The sequence below is a fragment of the Perca flavescens genome, chromosome 3 (assembly GCF_004354835.1).
Source record: "Perca flavescens isolate YP-PL-M2 chromosome 3, PFLA_1.0, whole genome shotgun sequence".
In the NCBI taxonomy this organism is placed as follows: Eukaryota; Metazoa; Chordata; class Actinopteri; order Perciformes; family Percidae; genus Perca; species Perca flavescens.
The window spans coordinates 27,584,383-27,599,352 of NC_041333.1; the positions used below are offsets into that span (position 1 = coordinate 27,584,383).

The 14,970-nt window shown below is 39.5% G+C and overlaps 1 protein-coding gene across 1 annotated transcript; it reads left to right on the top strand.

Moving 5' to 3' along the window:
* The first annotated feature begins 1,246 nt into the window (after positions 1–1,246).
* bace1 (beta-secretase 1) lies at positions 1,247–13,186 on the top strand. Its single transcript, XM_028573503.1, has 9 exons — positions 1,247–2,123; positions 5,326–5,414; positions 6,189–6,405; positions 7,478–7,615; positions 7,835–7,969; positions 8,082–8,183; positions 9,273–9,422; positions 11,302–11,473; positions 11,639–13,186. The coding sequence occupies exons 1-9, from the start codon at positions 1,803–1,805 to the stop codon at positions 11,875–11,877; spliced, it is 1,563 nt and encodes a 520-aa protein (XP_028429304.1). The 5' UTR covers positions 1,247–1,802; the 3' UTR covers positions 11,878–13,186.
* The last annotated feature ends 1,784 nt before the right edge of the window (positions 13,187–14,970 follow it).

A 14,970-nucleotide genomic window follows, 5' to 3' on the forward strand; every position in this document is an offset into this window, starting at 1 on the left:
GCAATGATGCAATGTGCTATAAATAATAGCATACAGTAAGAGCACTTCATAGTAAAGTACTATAGATTACAGCAACGATACAGTGGTGCTCCTACAAACTCACAGGTGAGAAAAACAAACAATTTGGTAGTATAGGCTATATCTAATGTCTCGTTATTATTATTTGTGCAACTACAATGCATCTGTCTGTTGTCTGATATAATAAAATTAATTCTGAGATCTTGGCCTCTGATTTTTCCTTAATTTAGACACAAATAACAAAATGCAAGGTGGACTAAATTATTCTGGAGTAGAGCAGGTAGCAATTCCCCCAAAGAGATGATATTATGGTAATGGAAACACCTGTGATCCGCATAGCAATTAAGGAGAAAACACCATTACCCAGAATGCGAGTCTTCCCATGGATGTAGACATGTAGACCTGTAGACCAGGGATATTTCCTGAAGAATCTACGAAAGCCATGACATGACAGCGATTTTGCCTTCAAAATAAAAGACGTTATGAAAAAAGAACAATAGGCCTATATGGTGTGCTATAGTCATAATCTTGTTAAACAAGTGAAATTAATCAAAATAAAAAAGTTCTATACAATAACATGGAACATCTATTTCAATCACACAATCACAAACTAGTCAAAAAATGACTGATCATTATCATTTAAAACCCTTAAGGCCTGTGTGTGGTAGGCTTATAGGCCTGCATTATAATGTAGGCTAATGGTAGGCCAACTGTAGCCTCCACATGTAGCTGAAGCCTACCAAAACTCTTTAAAGAAGGCAGTCCTCATTATTATGTAAAGTGAATTTTAATTAGCCTACACATTGTAACTGTCACTACTGGAGTGGTTGCATTAAGTAAAAGTCACATCAGAGTGGAATAATTGGTCTGGTAATAGCCAAGCCACTTTGATAAGAATTAGCTTTTATTTCAGTTTGGGATTTTAAATTGTATTTTTTTTTGTTATTGTATTGCCTAATGTAACATAGGCTTCATTATTTTATTGCACAAATAAATATGGTAAAATGTTTCACTATAGGCCCACATAAAGGCAAACCTCCATTTTACAGATTGGGCAGTTACCCCATAACTGCGGTGCTATTGCCTATACTGCCTGGTAGTTTATTTGGGGGATTTTATTTAGAAAATGCTTACAGGAAGCCGCGTGGTTTCATATTTCACCTTGACGGTGTTGATAGCCTACTCACGCGCTCGCAGCTCTGAAGGATGCAGCGGGGTGGATGGAAGAGGAGGAGGAGGAGGTGAAAGCCTGGAGGCGGAGATCTGAACGATCGGGTCGGAAAGGATGCGGATTACGGTAGCTCACCGGCCATCCTGCCTTCCGACGATGGTTTCGGTAGTTTGTTTGACATGAGGATGCGCGGAGAAAACGACCCAGGCCTGCGGTTTGTTGGTAGGCTGCTGAGCACGGAGGGAGAGCCTGTCATTTACCCGTCGCCTCAAATGATCTGTGACACCGAGGGTTGCCTGGCTTGATTATAAGGGTGATTTGATTTTCAGCGTAGGCTATTTACTTTGTTGTTATGTTAGGCTACTTTGTCGTGGTCTGAAATTGGTTTATTTTCTCTTCATTTAACGAAAAAACACAGCTGACCCTGTCCCTTTTTTTTTTATATTTTTGGTGCAACTGCCATCATGGTTTTAGCCGTCATTTTAGCATCATCGCCACCTGATCCCTTATCCTGTGCCGCTGCAGACTGGATGTCAAACTGAACGAGTGTCGTAAAGTCAAAACCAAACATACCCAATTTTTTTACTTTTTCTTTTTTTAACCGAGTTTCAACATGGAGGCGTCGACGTTACAGCCTCGCTGGTTGACAGGTCTGTTTATATGGACGGCGTTGTGTCTGCTCAGCAGCGGTCAATCCGCGCCGGACGCCTCGGGCCTGCCTCTAGCTATTCGCGTGCCACTGCGGCAAGGCGCTCGCGCTCAACGGCCACCGCCGCTGCCCCCTGCCGCCGGCCACGCGGGGAAGCACGCTGCGCGCAGGCGGAGAGGAGCGGCAGCGGGCGGGATCAGCTTTGTGGACATGATAGATAACCTGCGTGGGAAGTCTGGTCAGGGATACTACGTGGAGATGGCCGTGGGCTCTCCTCCGCAGAAGGTAGGCCTAAAGGTTTTATTTACATAAAAGCATGTCAAAGCACTCCTGAATAGCCTATAGGAATATAATGCACCATTTGGGCTATAGCCTATAACAGATCTATAATAACAGCATCTAATGAATTGCATTGAATACACACAAAAGTAATGAAGAAAGCTTTGTGGATGACATTCAGTGTCACTGGCCATTATTTTTTTCTTTATTACCTTGTGCAGAGTCTGGCTCTAGCCTGCAAAACGCGATTTTCACCTTTGTCTCCCACATCCTCTCTCTCTCTCCAAGTTGAATTTAATCTCCTTTATTGGCAGGAATGTTGCATTAAGTAGGCTACCAGCCACACTTTACTCTCTGTGGTGCCACCTTAAAATCATCATTACATGCACTGCTTTCTTTAAATAAAAAGTATGAAAGTGAAAAAACAATATTGCCAGAGCATTAACATTACTAAAGACGTACAATTTTACATGTATCGCTTTTACCTCAGTCTTGCATCAGTGTGTCTGTATGTCATTCACTCTGTTTTGACCATTTACACACGTTATAACACTATGAAAACAATAATAGGTCATTTTAACTCAGCACCATACACAGACCTACATTATAATCATACTACATACTATGCAACTCAATTCTACTCAAACTACAATTACCGTAAATAGGGAATGCAAAATTAAAGTATGTTAACAGAAAAGTACTTCAAATATATCATCTGATTGTCCAATACTGTTGATGGCCCTGTAATAACAGATGGCCCGTGTGTGTGTGTGTGTGTGTGTGTGTGTGTGTGTGTGTGTGTGTGTGTGTGTGTGTGTGTGTGTATGTGTGTGCATGTGTGCCTGCTTGTGTGTTAAAGTGAGAGAAAGGACTGAATGATACAGACAGATAATGGAACCATTAATTCTGCAGAGTGAGGAGTGCCAGCTGGGTGCAGCTGCGATGTACAGGCTGGCACACAGAGGGCCATGGATAGAGGGAGGAAGAGAAAGTGATGAGGGAATGAGAGGAGAAGAAGGAAGGGAGAAGGTGAAAGAGGGAATGAAACACAGAGAGAGAGAGAGAGAGAGAGAGAGAGAGAGAGAGAGAGAGATTGAGAGAGAGAGATGGAGAGGGACATGGAGTGAATGAGAGTGAGAGGAGAAGAACGTGTAAGAGGGTTTGAGAGAAAAGGAGAAACAAATAAAATGAAGGAGATAAGAGATTTGCCATGACACTGAATCTAAATTGAAGATGTATTACTGTATGCTAGATCTGAGGCCCTTTCATGCCATTGGAAGTTGCTCACCCATTGCATGCCCCAAAAATGTTTATATCACTTTCTACTTTTAATTCCGTAATGCATGGCTTTTCTCCAGGACCTTTGAACATACTTTATGCTTGCCATTATGTTTCAAATTGTAAGTCCTGCTTAAAGCATTCATCCATTCATACACTGATGGCAGAGACTACTATGCAAGGTATCTTGCCTAAGGACACTTTCGACACGTAGACTGCAGGGGCCACAGTAAAAACAGCAGTTCGCAGACTCGTGTATTTTAACCTGCGGCTGGTCAGGGATCAGTGACCATTCATTAAAAAGTCAAGATCCATATCCATAACAGCACACCGATAGGCTGTTTGCAGGCCCTCATTAAGTCTTAAGGTATCTTCAATCAAATTATCTGAATGTTTTAAGGCCCCAGCATGTACATACATATAGTTTTATATAAAATGATTCATCATTCGCTGGGTTAAATGGTCTTGAACTCAAACTAGTATAATAGCAGAAGTGATAAAAGACCTTATAGGCTGGGTAGATGCAAAGTCCTTAGGTCTTTTAGAATCACTTTCATAAACTGTGTTTTTCTGGTAACCGCTAGAAGATTTCTCCTCCATAGTGGAGGGAGAAGGGAAAATATAATGAGGCAGGCACTCTGCCAAGGAGGACAGGAAGACAGAGACAGAGCAGGAAAGACATGAAGTCTCAGTGTGGCAGGATGCAGCCTTTAGAGTGTCGGTGTTTGTGTGGTTGTGTATGAAAGTAACAGATCCATTCTAAGCAGTCAGCTAATTTCTGGCCAAAAGAGGATGACAGAGTGTGTACAGAGTTATTACACTATGACAGTAGTGATTGCAGTGTTTGTTGAAACAGCATATGCAGGCATGGATGTATGTGTGTGTTAGAAAAACGTGAAGTAGACAGCGTCAGTATTTATTCTGGGCTTGCAGGCCCAGCCCTTTAGACAGTAGCACTTCTCTGGATATTTAAAGAGCCAATCCATTATTGAACAGCTTGCTGTGGCTGTATGGCTACCTGTCTGTTCATCTGTTTGGCCGTTTCTGTGCCACACTGTGTCTATATTCTCGTTGATTTGTCAATCAGTAAAATAGTACAGTATGTGCTTATACTTCAATGTTGTCTCGAACAACAATCAAAGTTCCATTAGTACATGTAAAATATATATGAAAATATATTGATTGAACTCAATTACAATTGAACAATTATACTAGCATTTTGAATGTATGACTCACACAACATAGGCTACATAGTATGTATTAAAGCATCAGTACAACCAAAAAGAGCAGAAAGAAAGAAATAATAAATGGTACTTGTGATACATAACATTACAGTATGATTTATAATGCATATACAGCCGGTATTATATTATAGTATTTTATTATTATATATTTTTGTCTTCATCGCCACCTGACATTGTGCTCCATTCACACATTCACTAACTATTTTGACTGATTGCGCAAAATATGATACTCACATAGAGATGCAGACAGAAAAGGAGGAGATGAGAGAGAGAGAGGGAGTAGAATGGGGAACCTGAGAGGAATGGAGGGTTAGAGTGGAGACAGAGAGGGGACAGAGAAGGACATTAAGGGCAACAGGAAACAGCACAGGACACTACAAGGAAAGAGAAATGGATACAGAGAATGACTGAGCTATTAGAAATGAAAATCTGTGAGCGGTGAGGCTGACTACTTGCTGTAATTAAGAAAAGTTGCTTGCAAGACCGTCAGTAGAATTTTTTTTAAAGATGGCCAAGTCTGTCTCCAAGGTAGAAAAGATTTTGATTGCCCTTCAGAGATTGAACACAATCAATTTCACAATCTAACCCAGGCATCAGTTTTACAAACCTATTGATTTTTGCAAAATGCACACAGCATGTATTTAATGATTCTCTCCCTCTCTTCCATTCTCTCTCCGTCTCATTAGTTGAACATCCTGGTGGATACAGGCAGCAGCAACTTTGCTGTCGGGGCAGCTGCACATCCCTTCCTGCGAAGATACTACCATCGTTCACTGTAAGTAGACACACATTTGGTTGTAAGAAAAAAGGAGCCATGTTTCAGCATTTTTAGTTCTTTATTGAGGTCTCATGTGATACATTATATTGTTAAAATTGACCTCCAAATGGCAAATTATAGTCTCATGGTCTACATCAGGAATACTCAACTTGCTTTGCTTAGGGAGCACTTTTGCAAGTGACAGGAGGCCAGGGGCCAGTTAATAAACAAAGGCTTCGATTCCAGGCTTAGCCCGGACCACACAAGAGAGGTCCGGATTCCCCCCCTGGTATTTTATTTTTAATATACACACATTAGTTTTAATTTTTTTTTCATGCACTCTGGCTCCTTATGTGCATTCAAAGTACAAGAAAAATTCCCAGTTTTATTACATTTATTTTCATGTGAATTAGAAAATGGTTGGCAGGCAACCCGGCACCCTATCGCATGCCAGATTTGGCCTGGGGCTGTAAATTGGGTATCACTGGTCTATATCTTATTACTGTAGGTAGTATAATTGATTTAAGGTGACAATGCTTTTACACAAAAAAAAACATAGAAATATATGAATTATATAATAAGCATAATCATAATAATAATAATCATAATAATAATAATAATCATCATAATAATAATAATAATAATAATAATTAATTCATATTCACTTGGTCTTTCTATGATACCACAACAGTGGAACTCCTCCAGGAACCAACGCCTCTTTCTCTCTCTTCCACTGTATTCTCACTTCCTCCACTTTTTCTACCACTCTGTTGTTTTACCATTCATTCACAGCTCCAGCTCGTACCGTGACCAGGGGAGGAGTGTGTATGTTCCCTACACCCAGGGTCGCTGGGAGGGGGAGCTGGGCACCGACCTGGTCTCTGTCCCACATGGCCCCAACGCCACGCTGCGGGCCAACATCGCTGCAATCACCCAGTCAGATCGCTTCTTCATCAATGGATCCAACTGGGAGGGAATCTTGGGACTAGCCTATGCTGATATAGCCCGGGTAAAAGCAGCGGATTGCTTGGTCCGTCAAAATAAAAATAAAAAATCTCCTCATAAATTATCTAATTCAAGCTGCACAGGACACATTTTACACATTTTAGGCACCTACATTAGCAAATTTATAAATTGATGGGTGTATTTTTGCATTGCATTACATCTTGCATATCGAGGGCCTAAAAGTAATATAAGTCTTACTCTTTAATTTAAGTATTTACAGTAACATTTTATAAAATATATAGAAGTGGACGATCTACAAAGAAGAAAGAGGGAGATTAAGAAGAGGAGGAAGAGAGCTAAATATTACATTTATATCAATATGTAAGGGAAATGACACTTCAGCAAATTATCAGTGGACACACCACCAACTGCTGGTGGAGAGAGTCACCTTTTAAAATGTATTATCATGCCCCATAAGCAGTCATTTGTAACACTGCATGCTTGATACATTTCTTTTCTCTGGCATCCCCAACATTGGCAGCTCTTATTTCATTCATTTACAAATGCCGTTTATTACTTCTCCTATGTCTGATCAGGAAATCCAGATACGGTAGATGTGTGATATATATATATATATATATATATATATATTGAGAGCCATGAGGTTGGTAAAAGACTAGTGAGAACACTGTACTTCCTTTTTTGTCCTTATCTCAGCTTTCTAAATTCCTATTCTGGTGTAAGAGGCTGAACACTATGAGTTTTGGGATAATTCAACTTCACCCTAACATTTGAAGGATGTGATAAGAAAAGCAACACCTTATTTTTGGATATGTAACTACCTTTTTTATCATTGAAATTGTAATAGTGATCTACTACAGTTTTTACTTCTGGGAAAAGTGCTGTAATCACGTAAGGAAGGGGATATTGTAGGATGAAACCTAATTTGCAAAAGGTAAGCTGATAGGTCAGGAGAACAATGAGGTTTGTTTCATCTTTTGGAAACTAAAAGCTGAACGCTAAAAACAGCAGCTTGGTTTGGCCATTCAGAGTAAAGCTGTCCTACCTCTTTCTCTCTCTTTCTGTCTCTCTCTCTCTCTCTCTCTCTCTCTCTCTCTCTCTCTTTCTTTCTGCAGCCTGACGAGGCATTGGAGCCTTTCTTTGACTCTCTGGTTCGCCAGACTCCTGTCCCCAACCTTTTCTCTCTCCAGTTGTGTGGAGCCGGCTTCACCCAAAACTACTCCCTAGGCAGCGCTACCGTTGGCGGCAGCATGGTGAGACATACACACACACACACACACACACACACATACTCGCACGCACACACACACACACACACAAACACACACACACACACACACACACACACACACACACACACACACACACACACACACACACACACACACACACACACACACACACACACACACACAAATTATTTAATGTTATATTTGGAGCCAGTGCTGGATTATTTTTCCCTGTGATCTTAGGTCATCGGAGGAGTGGACCCATCACTCTACGTGGGAGAGCTTTGGTACACTCCCATCCGTAGGGAGTGGTACTATGAGGTCATTATCGTACGTATCGAGGTGAATGGACAGGACCTCAACATGGACTGTAAAGAGGTAAGATCGAATAGATGGTTGCAAAAACAAAGAAAGAATGATTTAAAGGTCGATCACTGATACTGAAAGCTATGTAAGAGATGTGTAATTGGAGACTGTCTGTCTTTTACAGTACAACTATGATAAGAGCATTGTGGACAGTGGCACCACCAACCTTCGACTGCCTAGAAAGGTTTTCCAGGCTGCAGTCAAGGCTATTGAAGCAGCCTCTTCGGTCAGTCAATCCTTATCCTTAATATAATCAGCATAACCCTCATTTAATTTTATATTTATATTTTTTAAGGAATGCTCTCATCTTTGTATTACAGTAATGCAACGTAGGGCTGGGTGATACGGCCAAAATCTGCTATCCCGATATAGGTCATTTCATATCTAGATAACGCTATACATGTACTCCACGATATAGCATGTTTTCTTGTAATTCAATAATAAACTGCTGAGATACACTGCTGAGTCCTGGGTTAAATCCCTGGTGTGGGCAGGGCCTTTCTGTGTGGAGTTTGCATGTTCTCCCTGTGTTTGCGTGGGTTTCCTCCCACCATAAAGACATACTTGCTAGTTAACTGCTGCCATGGTCCTTGACGTAGGCACTGGCAATACAACTGGAGATGGTCCCCGGGCGCCGGACTATGGCTGCCCACTGCTCCTAATTAGTTAGGGTGGGTTAAATGTAGAGGAAACATTCCTCAAATGTGTAAATGTACTTGGCAAATAAAGGAAATATTTAATTGAATATGAATTAAATACTTGACGAATGAAAAGTACTGAGTATTTTCTCAATTTATTAAGAACTTTAGTGCAAAAAAAAATCATAACATGCAAGGATCAGAACGCAAAGAGTAGTCCAAATGATGTAAATATTGCCGTAATGCAGTTCGGCCGCTCGTTTTTCAACATCGCAATAGAAACCATATGGAAAAATATATTCAATAGACATTTTTATATCTTTTTGACTATATATATATATATCGTCCTATTACATATATGGTAACTTTAGATTTCCTAACATACAGCATTTAAAGAACTTGAGACATGTTTTCCAAGACATCTCAGGACCATTTGAGTGAAAGATTTTAAGTTTGCTTTAATTTCTGAAAAACCTTGTTTTATGGTTGTTGTTTTTTTTAGTTACATACTATTGCAGTCAGAATTGTATTATATGTATCATGATTCGTATGTGAATCCTTTTTTTCCCCTCCACACCTATTGGATTATCTCAAGTCTCATGACCACTTAAGCCTGATTTGTAATCAGCGGATACGGGAAAGGAAATAATGAATGTCCTCCTGACCCTGTTTTACAGACAGAACAGTTTCCCTCTGGGTTCTGGCTGGGGGAGCAGCTGGTATGTTGGCAGGCCGGCACTACACCCTGGCACATCTTCCCAGTCATCTCGCTCTACCTGATGAGTGAAAACCACAACCAGTCCTTCAGAATCTCCATCCTGCCGCAGGTATTACACAGTATCTCTTACTGGAACTGAATGTAGTTTCATAAAGCAGGAGTTCACTCATGTTTCAGATCTCAGCCTATAAGAAGTTTTGGTATTTTCCTTAAAAGTTAAATAATTTGTCATTAATGAGTCATGGACATCCTCTGTAATTCTGAGTTCTTAGCTGGTTTTGCTGGCTGTAATAAATGAATGCCATTTTTATTACCCTTTGCACCCCCACAGGAACTCGTGTCACAATAAATCATCCTTCAGCCATACTCTTTGAGGTCTCAGTAAATGAAAGCCTGGCGAGGTACCATGAGGAAAAAAACAATGACCACATTTCAGAGAGAATTACCTTTGAATATATTTTCTAAAGCTTTTCATGAAGCTCTGAAAAGTCATTAAACGGTTTTCATTCAAAGCTACTCAGAAAGGCCTTGATGGTGGTGGAATGAATTAGATTTGACGGTGAGATTTGGAAGCGAGGTTCGGTCCTTTAAATCCGTGGGAGGCCTGTGACCTTGATGCTGACAGCAGAATGAAACGCTTGAGAAAAGTTTTTACTTTCATTGCCTTCTGTTGTAACTTCATTGGCAGGTACAACAGCAAAACACCATGTACCCTTAGCATATTCAGTAAAACCGAAAGTCAAAGACACAAATGTACCAATGAACTAAAAGATTTGAGGCTGATACTGTAATAACTGAGAGTTTAAGGAAACAGATCAGCTGATATTGATATTTTTACAATTAACACACAGTATAAGCAAAAACATTAGATAAGGATCCCTAATTTGGTTATACAGGATTGTTACCAAGACACGTACTGAGCATTTTACGGATGCTAAAACAAACATGTCAGTGCTCTCTGGTGGACAAACTATGTAATGACAGCACTTTTTCTATAACATCTTTGATATTTATACACTGCAACTAAAATATAAACTCTACCACCACTTTCCACTGCACATTTTTGCCCATGGGACCTACTGTAACATCATGCAGGAGAGTGAGGTACTGGGCTGGAATTGCTGCAAGACATTCAGTTTTTTTTATCGCTTTTCCAACTGTGTTCTCTTTTAAGACCTGGGCTAAGAGTTGATTCTAGGATATCTTGGCCCAGAGTTAACCTAAGCCTAGGACTATATGATTCACACTGCAGTTCTACTAGTCCTGGGTTAAATGTAATTTGGAACATGTAACATTCTAGAATTCTATAGTTTACTTAGCCCCGTTTCACAATGGCATAATTAATAACAAAAATGTATTATTTGCATAAATGCTCTCAGTGCCGTTACCAGGCAAAGTTCCAGAATGGAAGAGGGGAAGGAAGAGCATAATGCATTTCAATAGGAAAATATCATGACATTTCAAAAGAATATTATTATTACGAAAAATCTAATCACATGAAAATACACTTAAGGAAATATAGCAAACATCTAAAAATCTACATATAATTTTACAGGGATTTATAAAGTAAAAACTTCTCAAGGTCTGTGTTCTTGGCGCAAAGGCGTCAAGAACACAGTATGCAGAACAATGGCAGAGAGAAAAGGAAAAAAAATTATTCTCAGCACTGATCTTTGTGAAGTGAACTGTTTTTGCAATGAGGCTTATTTGCACTAGTTGCTTGGCAGCACAGTTAACGTGCATTTCTGGTTAGGGTACATTTACGGTTTATTTTTGTCTTATTTGAGCAGGTTTAACGGCCACAAAAGCTGTGCAATCCTTTTGTGAATTCCCCCCTTAGAGTGAGGGCTGTATGGCTATTCTAAGAATAACATTAGGATGAGCAGAGCACTTGACAAGGGTGTGTGTTTGCCCCCTTTCTTTTTGTTGGTGACGTTCTGTGTCTGACTCTACTCCTTGATTTTTCTTTTTCTTTTTTGTTAATGCAGCAATACTTGCGGCCAGTAGAGGATGTAGCCTCCGCCCAGGAGGACTGCTACAAGTTTGCAGTGTCCCAGTCCAGCACTGGTACAGTGATGGGAGCTGTGATCATGGAAGGCTTCTATGTGGTCTTCGACCGAGAAAGGAAACGCATCGGCTTTGCCGTTAGCACTTGCCATGGTGAGAAGGAGAGGGTGTAGGGATGAGGAGGGAAGAGGGAGAAGGATAATAATCAGTGATGTTTGTATGTACTGTATGTAATTGGAAAAGGAATAGTAACATACTATCTGTTATCATGCTCTTTGTTTCACTCAAATACCTACAATCCCATTCTCCTATTTATAGTGCATGATGAGTTTCGCACAGCCTCTGTGGAAGGCCCGTTCCATGGCGTCGACCTGGAGGACTGCGGCTACAACATCCCTCAGACGGACGAGTCCACTCTTATGACCATCGCCTACATTATGGCGGGAATCTGCGCACTCTTCATGCTGCCACTGTGTCTCATGGTGTGCCAGTGGCGCTTCGCCCGCTGCCTCCACCCACATGGGGACTTTGCTGACGACATATCGCTCCTTAAGTGAAGGAGAAGACGAAGGGGACAAAAGGAATCTTAGAGACCTCCACTTGAAACACAGGGCAGGGAGGAATTGTGGTAAAATAGATAAAATGCTGGTGCTGTTAAAAGAGAACTTTTCAGGAATATAATATTTAAAGTTTAAAAAATGTTGACATACAGTGAATACACAGTGAACAGAGCATTTGAGGATAACTAGAGCCATTACTAACCTGAAGGACAAACAAGAGAAAGTTGGTGTCATCAGCGTCAACTTTGACTGTTTACGCTACCTATGCAGATCAGCATGGCAAGAGGTGGGAAAATGCAAAAATCAGCTCTTTGTTATAAATAGTGTACAAATAGACCACAGAGATGGATCAGATTTGGAATTTTGAAAGATATGTCTCTTAACATTGCAGAGATCCACACAGTTTGGGATTTGGAGAACATTAAAGAGAAAACCGATCATTTACAAACATGGCTAAATGAAGAAACTCACAACCTGGATTTGAATATGAGATGGGAATCCATCATGCAGTCAGACGTGATATGCTATGGGGCAATTTGAACATATGAGCGTGTGGCATTTATAGATTTAGTGTTTGTGGCTTATGAGTGAATGAAACAAGGTTGATATATGTGTGAGCATGCCTGTATGTGTGCACAGTTATACTGTAAGTTAAGAGTATACAGAAAGAGTGAATGAAAATTAACATACTTGTAAAAATTTAAATGAAATGAATAGCATATATGAAATTACAATATTTTGCAAATGCCAGCAAAGAATTCTGCAATGCAAATTAACTAAGCATAAAGAGGTTCATTTAATGAAATATCAGATTGTAACAGCATTTATTGCATACAATCAGTATTGCTTAGTGTGAAACTGAGACTACTGAACACAGTCACTACCAGATGTCACTTTTTCTTCCTATATTGATAGCCTAAATGTATCTATTGTAAATAAAATGTGTGCGTTCCAAATGTTCTATTTGCACAGACACACACACACACACACACACACACACACACACACACACAGAATACACATTGCTTATCCGACTGCTGCACCCTCTGATGATGATTTGCACATGTAACAACAAATAACATGTTAACAAACTAAGACTTAATAGGGCTTCTTTCACAGACACAGAAACAGCATAACATCTTTCAATGGGGACCATATATGCTTGGACAAGGAAACCAGCCCAAAGTATGTTAAGCTCTACGTACAGTATGTCTACAAGGAACATATTATTGTTATTGTCTCTCAGCAAGCTGTAAATAGAAAAAAAACTCAGAACTGTATATTTATCTGTCAGGCGCTGGCAGCACTGTGGAATCAATAAAATACTTATTGTAACTGTAATTTGGTGTTATTTTCATTTCTTCACACAAAACCATAATTACAAAAAATTACTTTTACTTACAGACTGACATCCAATATAGTTGAATTTGACCAGTGTTAGAAAAGTAATGAAAATTTGTGTTTTACAAACTAAGATCCCAGAATAATGAAACTTTAAGAACTGTGCATACCCAATTAAAGATGAAAGATCGTTATTGGTATATGCTCTGCTCTCCAATACAGAATCAGTCTAATCGAGCTGAATAAGCACCCCCATTTAAAATTATTCTTCAAATTCTTAAACATTTTTCATTTATTTGCCTTCATCTGAACTTCTACTCAAAGATGGATTATTGATCATTGGTTTGTGGTGATTTGAATAGCTGGGATTTTGTTTTAAAAAAAAGCATAATTAAAGTACAACATCAACTGAAATGTATGGATTTTTGACTGGGTCCTGCATAATAATACAAAAATTACTACTAATACTTTTTATGATCATTAAAGTAAAGACACATCTTGAGTTGCACCCAGTCAAATGTTTTTTTGATTTCCCTGTGAGAGGATTAGTGTCCAAGATTTATGCTAAGCTGTTATAAGTATCCGTAGGAGAACTCCCAATAGTAAAGAAATGGGAACGAGAGCACAATTAATTGGGAGGCAGTTTGGGACAACATTTTCCACTGTTCCAAGAACCCAAATCACCAGTATATCCACTTCAACATGTGCCATAGGACATATTGGACTCCCCAGAAGAGATACGTCTCTAAAGTCATTCCCACTCCCTATTGTACATTCTGTCAACCAGAACAAACTGGAACATTCCAAACTGGAACATTCCAGCATATAGGTAAATTAATTCTGGAATAAAACAACATCCATAATATCTGATGTGATTGGATATCTAATTCCTACTGACCCGATTGTTTTGTTACTTAATGATGACTCTAAATTATACCTGCTCGAGAGACAGAGGAAGATTTGGCTAGCCGGCTCAACTGCAACCAAGAAAAAGATAGCTCAGCTCGCTTTGTATAAAACAGTGGTTGGCATATTTTCTAGACATAGTTATGCTTGAGCTCTATACAGCAAGGATTAACAAGGCCAAATCATCAACTATCAACCTATGGAAAAGCACAGCAGCGCAAATATCTGACCTAATGACCTCAGCACCACAATAACTAGAGGAGAGTGTCTAGGCAAGGTGAGATTTCTGTTTGTTTGTTTGTTTGTTTGTTTGTTTTGTTTTCCTTCGGTGGGACAGGGTTTTTGTGCTTGTTCAATTTGTGTTTCTCAGTTCAGTGCACCATCTGATATTACCTGGCACATACTGTGTAATTTGTTCTGTATGTCTGAATGATAAATGGTGCTAATAAAAAATGAATCTAAAAAAAAAGTACAGGCACACGCACACTCACACATACACACACAAAGCAGTGGGCATTCACACAGCCTGTGTTGACTGTCAGACTGAACTAAGGAACAGCAGCAGCAGTACAACTGCTTTAAACTGCATTAATACTCCTACTTAATGCAGTTTAAAGCAGTGAATAGTAAATTGCCTTCTTGCAGGTTAGACGCTTGATGTATTATGTTAGTATTTTTTTGTAGGTTATATACTTCAGATCCTGACTAATGTTTTATATAATGTTATTATTTTATTATTAAACTACGGTGGCCGACAGGGGCAAACGCCCTGAAACTTCAGAAAACACATGCAAATAGACAAAACACAAGCAAATTAAGAAAACAACTACATTAATTTGACAA

Bases quoted from the DNA above. Each gene is read 5' to 3' on its own strand.
- bace1 (XM_028573503.1), top strand. From the start codon at position 1,803: ATGGAGGCGTCGACGTTACAGCCTCGCTGGTTGACAGGTCTGTTTATA. The intron at 6,406-7,477 runs GTAAAAGCAGCG...TTCTTTCTGCAG, and splicing joins CCTATGCTGATATAGCCCGG to CCTGACGAGGCATTGGAGCC. The intron at 7,616-7,834 runs GTGAGACATACA...CTGTGATCTTAG, and splicing joins CTACCGTTGGCGGCAGCATG to GTCATCGGAGGAGTGGACCC.